The 18390-nt window shown below is 50.1% G+C and overlaps 1 protein-coding gene across 3 annotated transcripts; it reads right to left on the bottom strand.

Annotated features, from left to right (window-relative positions):
• Positions 1-313: 313 nt before the first annotated feature.
• On the bottom strand, positions 314-16458 carry LOC138812904 (F-box only protein 46). Of its 3 annotated transcripts, none has more exons than XM_070001156.1 (2): positions 16336-16458; positions 314-3279 (listed from the first exon to the last, which is right to left on the bottom strand). In XM_070001156.1, the coding sequence occupies exon 2, from the start codon at positions 3212-3214 to the stop codon at positions 1391-1393; it is 1824 nt and encodes a 607-aa protein (XP_069857257.1). In that variant the 5' UTR covers positions 3215-3279; positions 16336-16458; the 3' UTR covers positions 314-1390. The 3 variants fall into 3 exon arrangements, with proteins under 3 accessions (XP_069857257.1, XP_069857259.1, XP_069857258.1); XM_070001158.1 differs by lacking the exon at positions 16336-16458 and adding an exon at positions 16066-16186; XM_070001157.1 differs by lacking the exon at positions 16336-16458 and adding an exon at positions 3961-4046.
• Positions 16459-18390: the final 1932 nt, after the last annotated feature.

Genomic DNA, 18390 nt, shown 5'->3' with positions numbered 1-18390 from the left:
GAAACCCTGTGAGACTCTTCTCTCCAATAAACCACCAGAAAACCAGAAGTGGTGCTGTAGCTCAAGTAGTAGAGTGCTAGCCTTGAGCTGAAGAATTGAGGGACAGTGCCCAGGTCCAGAGTTCAAGACCACTACTGACAAAAAAAAAAAAAAAAAAAAAAGATCCAATCCAAATAGTCACAAATATCACAAATAACCCAAATATAGGGACTTGTACCCCACCCCACCCCATCTTTTCTACTGCCTGGCACTCGGGCCCACAGCTCTCTTCCCCCCAAACCCTTTAACAACATAAAGACCAGTCTGGACCCAGCCTTATAAATATTGACTTTATAGAAAGGACCAATTCAAAATCGGTCAGATGCCACGTGCTAGAAGCTTCCAGAACAACAATGAGAAACCAAAACCAAAAGGAAAATTAAAAAAAAAAAAAAAATTAACAGAAGGAACAAAACAATACCCCAGACCAAATGGCCTGAAGACCTAGATCCCAGTTGACTGAAAGATTTCTAAAGAAATGGGGCTGGGGTCAAAGATCCCCAACACCTCAAGAAGTACCTGGAGTGGGAGAGGGAAAAATCACCTAGAAATTCAGACCCACAGTCCTGGTGCTCTGCCCCCCCCCCCCCCCACCACACCTGCGCGCGCATGTAAGAGCCAGGGGAAGGTTTCACAGCATTATGGGGGGAGGGGAGGGGACAAAGCAGAGAGCAACAGCTTAAAACCACAGAAACAAATTTCTAGATTCTGGGGTTTTATTCCTTTCCCCCCTATAGGGGAAGGAGAGACGAGTAAATTAGAAGATAAGGGAAAAAATGGATTAAAAAAATTTTTTTTTCTGTTAATGGAGAAAACCATCTAGAAATGGCCATGAAAAAGTACCAAATTCAACTTATGATCTGGTGGCCCCCCCCTAGCTGTGGGGTGGCGGGGTGCTCAGAGGGGCCAGCTCTCTGGGGAGGACACAGCCTCAGAAAAAAGATGAGGGAGGCCTGGGAAGGAGCAGGGCCAGCCCTGGGGAAGCCTGGGGTGGTACCAAAATTAGCTGCCATCTGTTCCCGGCTGGTGGGTGGGTAGGTGGGGTTCCCTGGGGCATAGCATGGGGGGGGGGGCGGCTCCATAGTTTTGAGATGCTGATTTTTTTTTTTAAAAAACAAACCCGCCCTATGTCAGAGTCCGTTGCTCTGAAGAGTAGAAAACCCCACAAGGTTTTTCTCGGTTCACCCCCAAACCTGATTTCAGTTCTGTGCTGGTGGGGTGTGTGTGTATGGAGGAATCAACAATTGCCTGGACTTTGGGGGTGTTGGCTGGTGGCTCAGCCCCATCTCCCCAGCTTCTTGGCCAGAGGGGGAAGAGGTGGGTATGGCGGGCACCCCCGCCCCCCCCAGCTTCACCTCCCCTCCTCCCGCCCCACCCGGCCGGCGCCGGGCCCGTGGCAGGGCAGGACCCAGTTATTGTCGTGCAGGCCCAGGCGGCAGCCGGGTGTCTCGCGGTCAGCTCGGCGGCAGCACATCCAGTAGGAACGTCCGTAAGGCAGGTCGTGGTGGTAGGGCTTGGGGTGCCAGCGGCAGAGCGACACATCGCCCTTCTCGTACCTCTTGCGGCATTGCTTGCAGGGGTCGTCGCGGTAGAGCGGGTCCCGGCTCCACAGGGAGTCCGTGGCGCGCACGCCGAACGCCTCGATGATGCCCTTGAAATGGTGGCAGGTACATTTGAGGGCGGCCAGGGCCCGGGTGGGCAGGAAGCTGAAGATCTTGACCAGGACGTGCTCGGGCAGCAGCAGCATGTACTGCCGGGGCTCCAGCAGGCGCTGGATCTTGAAGCGGATCTCCAGGAAATCGTGGGACACGTGACGGTACAGGCGGCACAGGGATGTGTCCGCGGGCCCCTCCGTGTCGTCGGGGCCTGTCACCGCATTCGAGGTGTCTGTTGGAGGTGGCTCGGGGGGCCCATCGGGCCCCCGCGACTGGAGGAAGAAGAGCTGGCCCGGTGGCGGTGGCTCCTCGGGGCTGACCGTCAGGCACACCGTCTCTTCCTTCACGTTCTTCGTACCATCCTTGCCAAAGAAGATGCACTCGTCCACCACGCCTGTCACCACCACGTCCACATGGAAGCCCGATGCGCCGCAGTCCCGGGCTGGTGGAGGAGGGGGTGTCGGGGGGGTGTCGTCTGGCCTGGAAGGAGCTGAGGTCTCCCCCTCGCTAGCTTCGTCCGCCCTGGCCAGCAGGAACTCCACGTTGCTGGGCAGGGCGTCCCTAGAGGGGCTGATGAGCTGGTACAAGTCACAGGTGATCTTGTCCTTGGCTCGTGCCCCAGGGCCTGGGCTACCAGGATAGGTACAACCAGGCCGGCCCCCGCCCGCGCTGGTCAAGCTGCCATCGGCTGCCCGGGACTCACGGCCATTGGAGATCCGGAAGGCAATCCGCACTTCCCCAGGCCCCGGCCCGGGCCGCTCCTCCTTGCGGAGGCCCTTGGTGGGAGGACTGTCCCTCTGGGCTTCAAAGTGAGCCACCGCCTCAGCCACACGGCTACAGTCACCGCTGCCACCACCACCACCGGACCGCCGCTCGGACCCCAACCCCTTGGGGGGCCCCCCCTGCTCGGCTGACACAAAAACCACGGGGGCCGGGGCAGTGGGCCGTGGGTACGTCTGCAGGGCCAGGGCAGCCCTCTGTTCCACCAAGGCCACCATCTCGGCCACCGAGAGCAGGTCCACATCGTCCCCAGCTGAGCCTGGGCCCCCCTCGGCAGCTGGGGAGCCCTCCTGGCCCCCTGGATCTGGAGGAGCCTTGGTGGGTTCAAGACAGCGCCTCCTCCGCTTGGCCTTGGAGCTGTCGCTGCCCCAGTGCCCTTTGACCTTCATGGAGCTGGCCCGGCTGCCTCCTCCACACTGATGGGCCACAAAGAAAGCCACTTTCTCCTTCGTGTTGCCAGGCTTGATGACGTACCACGTGTCCAGCAGGACCCGACCCTCGTCACCAGCTGCAGCTGCGGAGAGGAGCGGAGCATGCTGGGAAGCGGGAGCCTCCGAGGCCAAGGCGGGCGGGGTGTTCTCTGAGTGGGCAGGCCCATGGTCGGGCTCGGGGACGCTGCCAGGCTCTGGGCAGGTAGCTGGCTTGAGGCCCCCGGAAGGTGGCCGTGGCTGGTTCTGAGAGTAGGTGCCAAATGGCCGGGGACACCAGAGCTGGAAGGGCAAGAGGCCACTGCGGTCCATTCTGGGGGAAGATGGCTAACAGGCAGGGGGGTCACGGCACCTCTGGACCAGGATGGAAATGGGACCTGCAGACAAGAAAGAAATAGATGAGGAGCAGAGAGAATAGTCTTACCTCCCTGGACCAGCAAAGGGGACACCTAGACCAAATTAGAGCTTCAAGAACTCTGATTTGAGCCAGGCACTGGTGGCTTATGCCTGTCATCCTAGCTACTCAGGAGGCTGAGATCTGAGGAATGTGGTTGGAAGCCAGCCCAGGCAAGAAAGTCCCCCTGAGACTCTTATCTCCAATGAACCACCAGAAAATGGGAAGTGGAGCTATGGCTCAAAGTGGTAGAGCCTTGAGCAGAAGAGCTTAGGGACAGCACCTAGGCCCTGAGTTCAAGCCCTACAACTGACACACAAAAAAAGCCCATTTCAGCCTGGTGTAGTAGTGTACTCCTATAACCACACTTAGGAGGCAGAGGCAGGTGGATCTAAAGTCTGAGGCCAGTCTGCATGAAGCTAGTAAGACCCTATCTCAAAAACAGAAGATTAGGGGCATAGTTAAAGTGGTAGAAGGGTATTCAGCTAGCAAGGTCCTGGGTTCAATCCTCAGCACAACATGAAAAATAAAAGGGAAAGAAAGAAAAAGAACTCTGCCTGGGTACCCAAGGCTCACACCTATAATCCTTGCTACTCAGGGGGGTTGACAGCTGAGGATCAAGGTTCAAAGCCAGCCTGGACACACAAATCCAAGAGACTCTTACCTCCAACTAATAAGCAAAAAGCCAAAAGTGGAACTGTGGCTTATGTGGCAGAGTGCCAGCCTTGATGGAAAAAGCCAAAGGAGAGATCACAACCCTGACTTCAAGCTTCAACACCTGCACAAGATAGAAAGATAGAGAGAGAGAGAGAGAGATACATAGAAAACTCTATTGCCACCTTACATCTAAGGTAAATAAGCAATGCCAAGTGGATGGTCTTTGAACAGAGCATGTCCCTCAACACTGGCCAACCATGGGCTCACAGTCAGAGGTTTCCTACAATCTGACCTTCAAACTTAAATGAAAGTCCAGTGTACGGACAAGCTCTTCAGATTATTTTTTCCTCTTTGCTCACCCAGTAGCCGGCTTCTGAAAAGACAGGAATTCCCAGCCCTGCCCACAAGTCTGGCTACTTGAGCCCCCGGAGGGAGGAGCAAGGCCCACTAAGTAGGGGGGAGAAAAAAAACCCAACGCCAGAGCCAGACAGGTCTTTAAGAAGCTGGCTGTTTGACCAGGCCTGGCAGTGAACACCTGTAATCCCTGCATGTAGGAAGCTGAGGCAAGAAGATCCAGAGTTGAGGTCCAGCCTGGGACCTGCCAGTTCATCTATGTCATTTTGAGAGAGTTTTGCTTTATACCTGGGCCAGCCTCAACTGTGATCCTCACATTTGGGCTTTTCTTTGTTGCAGGGATGACAGCCATGTGTCACCTTACACAGCCACTGGTAAAGGTGGGAGCTTCTAGAACTTTTATGCCTAGGCTGGCCTCAGGCTTCATTTCCTGATCACTGCCTCCTAAGCAGCAATGACTACTGCATTAGGGCTCTTTTGCTCAAAGCTAGCACTTTGAGTTACAACATCACTTCCTGAATCTTCTGGTGGTTAACTGGAGATAAAGAGTCTTGTGGACTTTTTTGCCCTAGCTGCCTTTGAACTGCAATCCTCGGATCTTGGCCTCCTAAGTAGCTAAGATTACAGATGCGAGCCACTGAACACTCTTAAAGCCATGTACCATCACTTGGAAAACCACAAACCTATGCAAAGGCTGTTCAGGTACTTCCTGGCAGCCCAACCACAGAGCACTGGGAAAGAGGGCCTGTTCCAGCCCAGCTCCTTCCTCAAGTTGGCACAAAGGACACCAAGACTCAAGAGTGGAAAGGAGCTTAGCTAAGGGCAGAGACTGTCCAGAACAAAAGTCGCTTATTAAATTTGGTATCTGGACACTTGCTTTCTGGACTCTCTTAATAATGACCATTTTAATTTGCAATGAGGAGTTTATGTGCATGACAAACGTGGAGATAAACTGGGTCATGACACTGATATGATTGATCAACTTTCACTATACTTCCTGCTTTCTTTTTCTTTTTTTTTTTTTGGGTCCGGTCGTGGGGCCTGAACTCTGGGCCTGGGCGCTGTCCCTCAGCTCTTCAGCTCAAGGCTAGCGCTCTACCACTTTAGCCACAGCGCCACTTCCGGCTTTTTTCTTATGTGGTGCTGAGGAATCAAACCCAGGGCCTCAAGCATGCAAGGCAAGTGCTCTACCACTAAGCCACCTTCCCAGCCCACTTCCTGCTTTCTAGGAACTAAGTTATGACTCCTATTTATTGTTCTCTGACCCATCTCCTTCTAGACACCCCAAAACAGAAAACAATTCTCCAGCTGCACATAGAGGTACATGCCTATAATCCAGGCACTCAGAAAGCAAGGCTGGGTACTGGTGGCTCATGCCTATAATCCTAGCAACTCAGGAGGCTGAGATTTGAGGATCATGGTTCAAAGCCAGCCCAGGCAGAAAAGTCCCCCTGAGACTTATCTCCAATAAACCACTCAAAAACTGGAAATGGCACTGTGGCTTAAGTGGTAGCCTTGAGCACAAAGAGGCTCAGGGACAGTGCCCAGGCCCTGAATTTGGGAGTTTGAAGCTAAACAGGAACAAGGGGTACACAGAGAGACCTTGTCTTAAAAAAAAAAAAAAAAAAAGACCATCTGCCTACTCTTGCAGTACAGACTGCAATATTCACTCTAAGGTGTGTAGACGCCATTCAGTATCTGAGAACTCTGAACACTCCCAGCTATCGATAGCAGTCCCGTTTTGTGTTTTGGTGATACTGGAGTTTGAACTCGGGGCCTTGCTTAGCAAGCACCCTACCACTTCAGCCTCTTCCCCAGCTCTTTTTGCTTTTTGTTTTTCCACATAAGGTCTGGATTTTTTCCCCTGGGATATTACTCAGAGCAGGATCCTCCTACCTATGCTTCCCACACAGGTGAGAAGGTTAAGGGGAGGCACCTCCATGCCCAGCTTGTTCTTTGAGGTAAGGATGCAGTTAACATTTTGCCCAGCCCTAGCTCTGCCTCCAAAGTGGCTGGGATTACAGTTGTGAGTCACTGAGCCTGGCCAGGGTCCTTATTTTCCCCTAAATTTCTATCTAGAATCTCAATACTCTTCCCCAAATATCTAAACCATTCCAAATCACTTAAAACACCAAACCTAAAACTAACCCCCAGCACAAAATGGTCCAATCTCCAAGAACTCCTAACATTCTATACTAACTCCAAGCACTCTTTATACATTTCTTTGGTGACACTATTGGAGCTTGAACTCACACTCTTGCTTAGGCTTTTTTTTTTGAGGGGGAGGGGGGTGCAGGGAGAAACTACCACTTGAGCCATGCCCCCAACCCTGCTTTTTGGTGGTTAATTTTTCTGGCTGGCTTTGAACTATGTAATCAGTTCTCAGCCTCCCGAGTACCTGGGATTATAGGTGTGAGCCACCAGCACTGTTTCCCTTATGCCTTTTAATCCTATAGACCTCCATCATCTATAAGACAACATTCAAACACACAAAACTTCCTACAATTCAGGGCAGATTCCAAACCAAATGACTATTTCTCGAAGCCCAAAGAGTCCCTAAAGACACCTCACAGATGTTATAATGGCATACTCATGAGTGTACTGGGCCCAGTTCTAATCAAGGCTGATGTCCAATCCTCAGGGAAGCAGATAACTCCTGTTTCCAGATCAATCAGGTTAATCAGTATTTAAAAACCAATGGAGGGCTGGGAATGTGGTTTAGTGGTAGAGTGCTTGCCTAGCATGCATAAAATCCTGGGTTTGATCCCTTAGTACCACATACACAGAAAAAGCCAGACATGGCACTGTGGCTCAAGTGGTAGTGCACTAGCCTTGAGCAAAAGCAGCTCAGGGTCAGTTCTCAGGCCCTGAGTTCAAGCCCCAGGACTGGCAAAAAACAAAAAGCAAACAAACAAATAAAAACAATGGGGGCTGGGAAGATGGCTCAGTGGTAGAGCGCTTGCCTTGCATGCCTGAGGCCCTGGGTTCGATTCCTTAGCACCACATAAGCAAAAAAGAAAAAAGCCGGAAGTGGTGCTGTGGCTCAAGTGGTAGAGCACTAGCCTTGAGCTGAAGAGTTGAGGGACAGTGCCCAGGCCCAGAGTTCAGGCCCCACCACCGGACCAAAAAAAAAAAAAAAAAAAGGAGTGGTGAACCCTGCGCTGGTGGTGCTGGGGGCTCATGACTGTCATTCTAGCTACTCAGGAAACTGAGATGAGAGAATCAGGGCTAGAAGCCAGCAGGAAAGTCTGTTGACACCTAAGTCTCCAATTCAATAACAAAAACAAAACAAAACAAAACAATAACAACAAGACCAGCCAGAATTGGAGCTGTAGCTCGAGTGGTTGAACGCTAGCTAAGAGTAAAGGAAAGTTCAGAGACAACGTCCAGGCCTGTGTTCAAGCCCCAGGACGGACACACACACACACACACACACACACACACACACACACACACACACGCACGCACACGCGCGCGCACACACGCAGGCACCTGCAGCTGCCTATTTCCTATTGTCTTCCACTCCTGGGTCAGACAGGTGGGAGCTCTGAAATCCTGGCGCTGCATCCTGTACCCATCAAGCACTCAAAGCTGAGGCTCCTAAAACATAGCCGATCATCACTCACTGCAAAAGGACCCAAACCCAGAGCGTCCCTCAAACGCAAGGGAACCCCAGAAGAGCACCCCTTACGCCCCCACAACTTCCCCAAGCCTCCAAATATCACTTAGTGCAAAGGTCAGTGCCCCCCCTCAAAGGACCCCTTCAGGTGACCCTAGAAATCTAGAGGTGCCTGCCCCGCAGCTTGCGCTCACCCACAGCGCCTCCCCCAGGCTGGGGCAAGCACACGCATGCGCGCGCCAGGAAAGCGGCCCGCCCCCTCCCCGCTTTCCCTCCACTCACTCCACTCCGCCCCTTTGTTGACAGGCGCGCGCGTGTGCGGCCCTCGGCCAATGAGCGGCCGCCGTTCGGAGCCGTGTCCATATAAGGAAGGACTTGGCGACGGGGCCTAACTTCGAAATTGGGAGGAGTAGGCGAGAGGGGATGGGAGGGGTGGAGACAGCCCTATGGAAGGGAGCGTGGGCCAATTCCCCACGTCCACAGAAACCGAACACCCGGGAGCAGGCAGAGGTCAGGGCAGTCAACTGGGGAGGCTGAAGTACCCGACGTTCCCTCTAGAAAGGAGCCCTGATTGACAGCGCAGATTTAAAGCGCCAGGCGGCCGCGGGAATCCAGCGCGGGCGGAAGGAAGCGAGCCCAGAAATCCAGACTGCCCAGGTTTGGCTAACGTGGGAAAGCGAGGTTCTTCACCAGGTGCTTAGAATCACTTCACCTCCCCGCCGCACTGAGTTCAGCCTGGCATTCAAGGACCCGTCTGCGCCCCAGTCTTTCCAGCGCTGCGCCCCACTCCGTACAGGAAAACAATGGGAAATAACTCAGCAACCTTTTCTTTTTTTTTTTTTTTTTAAGTAATTACCTGGTTAACTTAAAATTGCACATACAGCTTGTACCCTTTCTAGGCCAGATTCTTTCTACGCCCGGTGGGTCCAAGCAACCCAAAGGCAGCGTGCAGGGCCAGGTGTTTCCCGCTCTCCCCGCCCACCCCCCACAGCCTTGCCTGATACCAGCGATCTCTGCACACCACAGCCCAAAGCACAAACTTAGCCCTGTCACTGCCCTGCTTAGAACCTGCCACGACTCCCCGCCCAGTACCTTCCAGAAAAAGAGCAGTTTACCCCGCCTGTCCAGTCGCAACCCGGCAGAGTGTGGCGCCTGGGGGACGTGTGACCAGGTATACACAGGATTTAGAATACCCAGACCTGGCTGATCATCTCCACTGCAAGAGTGAGGGAACCGAGGCAGGACAGGCCCTGACCCGCCCAAAGTTAGATAGAGCTGGTGTGAGCGGGAGCCGGGTTCCAGAGTCACTGTTTTATTTCTCTGGGGTCCCAGGTCCAGCCGTCTCCTCTACTTGGAAGCAGGTAGCCCAGGTGGGTCCGCCCTTGGGACTCACACTGGTCCCCTTAGTATATTTCTAAGAATCATCAAGCTGTCTCCCCGCCCTCAACCCCCTGATTTCCACAGAGCTCCATTCCTAATACCATTCTTGTTTTGTACCGTTGTAAATTGTACAAAGACAGTCTTTCCTTCTTATAAACCAGCTACGTGCCCAGAGGGAAGAGCTCAGGGTTTGTTCCCTCTTCCCAGCCCAGCGACTCTGCATGGCTGTCAGCAGACCCATCTGCTTCTCCTCTGAATTCTGGAGAAACAAGGCAAGGTCTGAGGCAGGATTTGTTTAACTGCCCCTCACAAGAACCCAGCATGGCTTTACACCTATTTTTGTTGTTTGTTGAACGCTGCCTGGGCACTGTCCTCTCAGTTCTTAAACGCAAGGCTCAACCACTCGAGCCACAGCGCCTCTTCCGGTTTTCTGGTGGTTTATTGGAGACAGGAGTCTCACAGCCTTTCCTGGCAGGGCTGGCTTTGAACTTCGATCCTCAGATCTCAGCCTCCTGAGTAGTTAGGATTACTGGGTGCCACCGGCACCCAGATCTACACCTATTTTTTTCAAAGGCCAAAAACCAAGATGGAAAAAGAATTGGCCAAGCAAAACATAACATCACCAACAAAAACACTCAAGCTGGTGGTGACACAGCACTCAAGAGAAGAAAACAGGAGGATCATGAGTTCAAGGCCAACATGGGTTACAAAGTAAGAAGATCTCCAAAAACAGAAAAAGCCAGGGACTGGTGGCTCATGCCTGTAATCCTAGCTACTCAGGAAGCTGAGACCTGAGGATAATGGTTTGAAGCCAGCTTGGGCAGAAAACTCCTTGAGACTTATCTCCAATTAAGCACCAGAAAGGCCAGCAGTAGAGGTGTGGTTCAAGAGGTAGAACGTTAGCCTCGAGGGGAAAAAAAAGCTCAGGGACAGTGCCTAGGCCCTTGAGTTTTCAAGCCCAAAAATCAGCACTCACACGGGAATGAGCACACACACAAACTGGCCAAAGCTAAAGATATTAGGGACAAATTGACACATTGTCCATAAAAGTTCTGAATACACTTGGTCTTCATACTATAGCCTCAAAATACATAAAGCAGAAAATGACCTTCCCTCCACAGAACACCATCAAGCTTATAAAATGACATCAGAGACTTTGGCAAATCCACAATCTTAAAGGGAAACTATAACCTATTTCTCACAGGACTGCTGAGGAAAGAAAATGAAATGATCAACCGAACGTTCCCAACAAGAATGGACAATCCACCCTTTTCCATCCCTAGTGAACATCGGCATTTGCAAAACTTTGTCTGTGACTTTCATTCACTGAGGCTCTCCTTGGTGCTAGCCCTGGCTTGCACCAGGGACACATAGGTGACATTGAGCTTGCCTGAAATAGCTCATGGCAAGCAGGGAAGACATCCAAATAAATCATCACCAATGTGAATATATTAACCACACTGCATAATCCCCAGAGCACAGAGCCTGGCTTGACTCTCAGCACTTTAGATGAACAGTAACTCACCAATTCACCTCCCTTCTCACTACTTTTGAGTTTTAGGCTGTACTGGGGTTTGAACTCAGTCTGCTTGTTAGGTAAAGGCTCTACCATTTGAACTACACCTTCAGCCTGGCTTTTTGCTGGCTTTTCAGAGATGGAGTCTCAAGAACATTTTAGCCAGGGATGGCCTTGAACTGGGATCCTCCAGATCTAAGCCTATTGAGTAGCTAGGATTACAAGTAGAAGTCACCGGCACCTGGCTCTTCTCATGGTTTTGTTTTGTTTTGATTGGTCATAGGGCTTGAACTCAGGCCTAGGCACTGTCCTTGAGCTTTTGTTCAAGGCTAGCACTCTACCACTTTGAGCCTCAGCACCACTTCTGGTTTTCTGGTGAGATAATTGGAGATAAGTCTCTCAGATTTTCCTGCCCGGGCTGGCTTTGAACTATGATCTTCAGATATCAGCCTTCTGAGTAAATAGGATTATAGGTGTGAGCCACCAGCACCAGGCTTCTTTTCGATATTTTTAATGTCCTGCCAAAGACTAGGAAATCGAGGCACAGAACAGCTAAGGAGATCACATGTGGTGGTGCATGCCTGCAATCCCAGCACTCGGGAGGCCAAGGCTGAAGAGTTTGAGGCCAGTCTGGATTGCACAGTGAGTTCCGGGCCAGGCTGTCTCAAAACAACATGAAGAAGCAAAACAAACCCAAAGGAAGAGCCATTGTTTACAACTCTGTAGCAAGACTTCAAGTGAGTCTGGCTATCTCCAGGGCGCCAGGTCTAAACTACAATACAAACGGCACCCTGACAAAGATGAGGACAGCTGTGCTCATTAAATATGCACTCATTAAACATGCATTCATTAAGCATGCACTCATTAAGCATTCTGAGCCCTCTGCATGGACTGTCTTGTTTGATCCTCAGGCCTCTGCACTCCCTATTCCACACGCTGCCTAAAATGCTTCCCAATTATCCCCGGGGCTGACCTCTGACCTCTGACATCCTTCAGATTTGGCTTAGAAATCACCTCTGCAAATGCATCTTTGATCTAAAAACACAGCCCCTTCCAGATGTGAAACGCTGGATCCTTCCTAACACAACCTGGACCGAAGCAATTCCTGGCTGAAAAAAACTCTTCCATTGTTGCACATCTGTAATCCTAACAAGGGGAGGGCTGAAGTTCCAAGCCAGTTGGGCAAAAAGTTCATGAGACTCCATCTCAACCAATAAGCCAAGGGTGGTGGCATACGTCTGTCATGCTATGAGAGGAAGGCCATAGGAAGATAATTGTTGGAGGTTAACTTGGGGCAAAAACTCTTAAGACCCTACCTGAAAAGTAACTAAAGCAAAAGCATTGGCTCAGCTGGGTGCTGGTGTTCATGCCTATAATTGTAGCATCTCAGGAGGTTGAGAGCTGAGGAATGTACCCGAAAACCAGCCTGGGCAGCAAAGTCAAGACACTTATGTCCAGTTAACCAGTAAAAATAAAAAGCTGCGGGGCTGGGAAGGTGGCTCAGTGGTAGAGCGCTTGCCTTGCATGCCTGAGGCCCTGGGTTCGACTCCTCAGCACCACATAAGCAAAAAGAAAAAAGCCGGAAGTGGCGCTGTGGCTCAAGTGGTAGAGCGCTAGCCTTGAGCTGAAGAGCTGAGGGACAGCGCCCAGGCCCAGAGTTCAGGCCCCAAAAATAAATAAATAAATAAAAATAAATAAAAAGCTGGAAGATGGCTGGGAATGTGGCTTCATGGTAGAGTGCTTGCCTAGTATACATGAAGCCCTGGGTTCGAGTCCTCAGTACTACATACACAGAAAAAGCCGGGAAGTGGCACTGTGCAAGTGGTAGAGTGCTAGTCTTGAGCAAAAGAAGCTCAGAACCAGCATCTAGGCCCTGAGTTCAAGCCCCAGGACTGGCAAAGAAAAAAAAAAAAAAGAAAAGATGGAAGTGGAATTGTGGCTCAAGTGATAAGAATGTAAGCCTTGAACCTAGGCAAAAAAAACCCAAACAAAACAAAATGATAGTATGTGCCTAGCATTCTTTAGGCCCTGGGTTCAATCCTAGTACCACCCAATAAATAAATAAGTAGATGCCATCCAAGGTCACGTACAGCCCAAGGAAGATGCCCATGGCATGTAATGCCAGTAACTCAGGAACTGGTGGCAGGACCCCACTGTTGTACAAGACACATCTGGTCCAGTGCTGGCAGTCCTGTCCATCTACTGCCTTTTGTTTACAATCCAGGCCCCTGACTCTTTGGCCTTAGGGTCAGCTGGCCACTCCCACAGTGAGGTTATCCCAGCTGACTAAAACTCCTGAGGGCAGGAACCTTCAGATGCTGAAAGCAGACAGGACTGAGGCAAGGCGTGCCAAGCCCAGCTTTCTTAGGGATGCTGTAGGACCCTCTGTGCCACCATTGTAAAGTGGAGATATTGGGACAGGAGTAGTAGTAGAGCGTTCGCCCAGCACACCTGAGACCCCAAGTTCCATTCCCAGGCACCTAGAATTCCAGCCACTCAAAAGGTAGAGGTAGAATCCTAGTCAGAGGCCAGTCCTGGCAAAGCTAGTATCTAACTGTATCTGAGAAACACTTAGAAGAAAAAAGACTAGGTTAGTGGCCTGAGTGGCCCCCCCCAAAAAAAAAGTTTACGTCATACCTATAATTCCAGCTACTCAAGAGGTTGAAGCAGAACGATTCCAAGTTCAATGTCTACCTGAGCAACATAGTGAGTTTAAGATTAGCTATGCAGCCAGGCGCCAGTGGCTCACGCCTGTAATCCAGCTACTGAGGAAGCTGAGAACTGAGGATCACCTTGAGACTCTTATCTCCAATTAACCACTAGAAAACCGGAAGTGGTGCAAAAACCTTGTAATCCTAGCTACTCAGGTGACTGAGATCTGAGGATCAAAACTCTAACCCAGCCTGAATAGGTAAATCCAATTAACCACCAAAAAGCCAGAAGTAGAGGTGTGGATGATGTGAGAGTTCCAGCAAAGAGTGAAAAAGGGACAGAGCTCAGAGATTAACACCAAACTCCAGTATTCACTAAAAAAAAAAAAAAAAAAAAAAAAAAAAAATTCCAAATGGCCCTTGGCTCCCTATTTCTGCAGAAGAACCTCATGAGTAAATGGTCACATTTTACACACAGAATGGGAATGCAGCTAGACCAAGGACACACAGCAAGGGCCTGACGCTGGCCTGACACTTCATTATCAGTCACTGAATTTATGAACCCCAGAAGGCTTTTAGGAAAGGAACCAACTTCCAAATAAATACAAAGTTGCTAACCCCAGTGACAAAAAAAGGTTAGATGGGGGAAAGTCAGGAGAAAAATAACATTTGTAACTCAGTTGTTAGAAATATTCCTCCTTTACCCTAACACCTGGAATTGGGCCAGACTAGGCAATTAAATTATTTATATTTGGCTGGGGACAGATTGAGTTTCTAAGCACTGTCTCCAGGAGTAGAAGAGAAGCTCTGCAAGACGGGGTAGGAACTAAAATGACCAGGACGTGTGGGCACTTGGGAGAAGAAAGAAAGGAGATATAAGAGTATACTTCCTTTACTGGTCCCGCTTCCCATTCAAGTTCAAAAATCAACACAGGCACACTGAGCACTTCACCTAAGTACTTTCCAGATACTGTCTCTCTGGACCTTGAACTTTCCTATGGTCACAGATCCCATTCAACAAGCCAGGAGAGTCCCAAAAAAAACCCATAAAACAGAAAAACCAATCTGGGCATTGGTGACTCACACCTGTAATCCTAGCTACTCAGAAGGCTGAGATCTGAGGATCGCGGTTCAAAGCCAGCCCGGGTAGGAAAGACCATGAGACTCCTATCTCCAATAAACCACCAGAAAACCGGAAGTGGCGCTGTGGCTCAAGTGGTAGAGTGCTCACCTTGAGCTGAAGAGCTGAGGGGCAGCGCCCAGGCCCAGAGTTCAAGCCCCATGACTGACAAAAATAAACCAGAAAAACCAAACAACCACCATGGTGATATACCACCTGTTATCCCAGCACTCAGGAGGCTGAAGCAGGAATATCAAGAGTTCCAGGTCAGGCTGGGAATGTGGCTTAGAGGTAGAGTGCTTGCCTAGCATGCATGAAGCCCTGGGTTTGATTTCTCAGTATTACATAAACAGAAAAAGCTAAAGTGGTGCTGTGACTCAAGTGGTAGAATGCTAGCCTTGCACAAAAGAAGCTCAGAGACAGTACCCAGGCCCTGAGTCCAAGCCCCAGGGCTGGCAACACCCCCCCCACACACACACACACAAAGAATTCCAGCTCAGCCTGGGCTCTATGGAAAAAAATAGTCTCAGACAAAACAAAAAAACTAACCCAAGGTCACACAGCAAGTACATGGCAGAATTTAAATATATACCAGAAGTCTGCTTTGGTCTCTGACCTACCCACATGGGACTTCAGTAGAAGGGACTAGATTATAGTGGTAAATGCAGATTCTGCCTGGTACCCAAAAGCTACATGTAATGCTAGTTGACCTTGGGAAACTTGCTGAACTTCTCTGTGCTTCTTCATCCTTTCTGTAAAATAGGATGGAGTTACTTACTTCATCTCACAGGGATCAGAATCCAAGGAGTTAATAGGAACAAACAACTTTATGAAAAAAAAAACAGAGCCAAATAATTTGCAAAAAATGATGAAGTGCTAGCTATAAGAGATTGTAGGGATCCCTTGCATGCTCTTAACCTGGCATATGCTCTTAACCTGGCTGGTTGAGAGAAAATACCTCTCTGGATGGACTGAAAGCAGGAAATCTATTAGCAGTTATAACCCACCCCGGAGATGGGCAACTCTCCACCAACAACCCCGAGCCTGGAAGTTATCACCCCATTCATGGGAAGGATTTTAAGAATCCTTCCATTGGCTTTTTCTGGTTACCCTCAGGACATGGATCGGAGTGTCTAGGACTCAAGCCTAGATCACAAAGGCGGGCAGAATAAAGGATGAGCGATGCACCGCCCACAGAGATAAACCACCACACGGCTCCGGGTGCCACTGGGGTGTAAAAATGTCTCAAGGGTCCCTCAGGTCATATGGTCTCAAGAGTTTTGCCGCTGTCCATCTAATTGGGGGGAAAGGAGATGTCCTCTCCATCCAATCCAAACTCTGGGCTCCCAAGTCACCTCCCCCAACCTCAGAGCCTAACCGATACTCACTGATTTCTGCCTCCCATCCCCTCAACTTCCTTCCTCCCCCAACTCTAACCCAGAAAACCAGACCCATGCATGGCATCCACTTACCTAGATCTCACCCCTGTGCCTGTTCAAGGCCCCCAAGCTGGACCCCTTTCGAAATTCCACTCTCTGAAGGTTCTCTGCCTGGACGCCTAGTTCAGGAGCCTCCTTCCCCAGCTCTGAGCAACCTTACAAGCAACCTCCAAAGCATGACCCCCTCCCTAACCCCAAGACCCCTCCCCGACCCCCCATTCTTCCACTCCCTCAGACTCCCCCATTCCCTTCCCCCAAACCATCTCCCCACGCCCAAACACAGCTCTCTTTCTCCACACCTACCGGTCCTGAACCGATGTACACACTCTCAGGTGCCCCCCGGAACCCGCCCGGGGCTCTCACCATCCCCGCGCGGCGAGGCTGCCTCGACTACGCGGGGCTCCCCCACTCGCTCGTCTACAGCCTCCCCTTCCGGGTTCTCGCCCCAAAGCCCTCTGGGAATTGAAGTTCGCGCGGCCACGGACTACGCCTCCCAGAATGCAGTGCTGCCGCTAGGAAGCCAAATGAGCTAGTTGAAGAAAAGAATTTCCACCGGCGGAGGGGATTTAGCTGCGCACGCGCATTTCCGCGCGGCCTGCTGGGAGATGGAGTCCAATCGCTCTCATTTTTGACTTGGGACCCTTAGAAGAAAAGGAATTGCAAAAAGGATGGAAGGGGTGGAGAGTAGAAAAAGAACACATTCTTTGGTTTAAAATTATTATTCGTGTTGATTCACACAATAATTAACAGTGCACTTACGCTTTCCCAATCACCCCATTCTTTTACCTAGCAACGCCTGCTAATGTACAAATGAAAAAAATGAAGACTTGCAAAGAGAAAGACTCGCACACTAGGAGGAGCCAGTCTACAGCATAGTTAGAATAGAAGCAGAAATAGGGCAGGAATCTTTGTATACTTTGTTCAATCACCTACAGCAATTGAATAACTTTATGTTAGACACCTTGCAGATAACCTTAGCAAGACATATGATCCCAAGTTTACCAAAGTTAATGCAAAATACTGAGCCTTTTCTTCATACGAATACAAGAAAACGATTTGGACCAAAATACATTGGACTATCAGGGACTCTACTCTTTATTTTATTTATTTATTTTGGTCCGGTCGTGGGGCCTGAACTCTGGGCCTGGGTGCTGTCCCTCAGCTCTTCAGCTCAAGGCTAGCACTCTATCACTTGAGCCACAGCGCCACTTCCAGCTTTTTTCTTTTTTGCTTATGTGGGGCTGAGGAATCAAACCCAGGGCCTCGAGCATACAAGGCAAGCGCTCTACCACTGAGCCACCTTCCCAGCCCCGATTCTACTCTTTATTACTCGTCTAGATCACCTTCACTTAAAACTGTATTTGTGTGTGTGTCTGTGTGTCAGTCCTGAGGCTCAAACTCAGGGCCTGGGCGCTGTCTCTGATCCTCTTTGTGCTCTTGGCTAGCACTATACCACTTGAACCATAGCTCCACTTCTAGCTTTTGGGTAATTAATTACAGATATGACTGAGCCAAGCACTGGTGGCTTACATTTGTAATGCTAGCTACTCAGGAGGCTGAGATCTGAGGATCACAGTTTGAAGCCAGCTCAGGCAGAAAAGTCCATGAGACTTTTTAAATTTTTTAATTTAATTTTTTTGTGTTGGTTGTGGGGCTTGAACTCAGGACCAAGTTACTGTCCCTGAGCTCTTTTGCTCAAGACTAGTGCTCTACCACTTTGAGCCTTAGTGCCACCTTCAGTTTTTTTAGTGGATAATTGGAGATAAGACTCTCATGGACTTTCCTATCTTGGCTGGTTTCAAACTTTTATCTTCAGACCTCAGCCTCCTGAGTAGTTAGGATTACAGGTGTGAGCCACCGGTGTCCAACCCATGAGACTCTTACTTCCAACAAACTACTTAGAAAAAGCCAGAAGTGGAGTAGTGGCTCAAGTAATAGAGTGCTAGCCTTGAGCACAAAGAGGATCAGAGACAATGTCCAGACCCTGAGTTCAAGCCCCAGAAGTGGCCAAAAGAAAAAAAAAGACTCATAAACTTTCCTGCCTGGGCAGGCTTCAAACTAGGATCCTCAGATCTGGACCTCCTGAATAGCTAGGATTACAGACCTGAGCTACCAGTGCCTGGCTTTAAAGTTGTATTTCTTTTTTCCAGTCCATTCTCCTCCTGCATTATAAGAATGAGTTTTTGGCCAGGGGTCAGTGGGTCACACCTATAATCCTAGCTACTGAGGAGGCTGAGATCTGAGGATCACAGTCCAAAGCCAGCCCGCATAGAAAAGTCTGCTGTGGCTCAAGTGGTAGAGCGCTTACCTTGAGCTGAAGAGGGCAGGGATAGTGCCTAAGCTCAGAGTTCAAGCTCA

This window comes from Dipodomys merriami, unplaced genomic scaffold, assembly GCF_024711535.1.
Source record: "Dipodomys merriami isolate MVZ:Mamm:240054 unplaced genomic scaffold, mDipMer1.0.p SCAF_57, whole genome shotgun sequence".
Taxonomy (NCBI): domain Eukaryota; kingdom Metazoa; phylum Chordata; class Mammalia; order Rodentia; family Heteromyidae; genus Dipodomys; species Dipodomys merriami.
Note: the sequence above shows the minus strand (reverse complement) of the source record. Positions and strands in the feature narration are given on the sequence as shown.

Coding starts and splice junctions, on each gene's coding strand:
- LOC138812904 (XM_070001156.1), bottom strand. CDS start 3,214: ATGGACCGCAGTGGCCTCTTGCCCTTCCAGCTCTGGTGTCCCCGGCCA.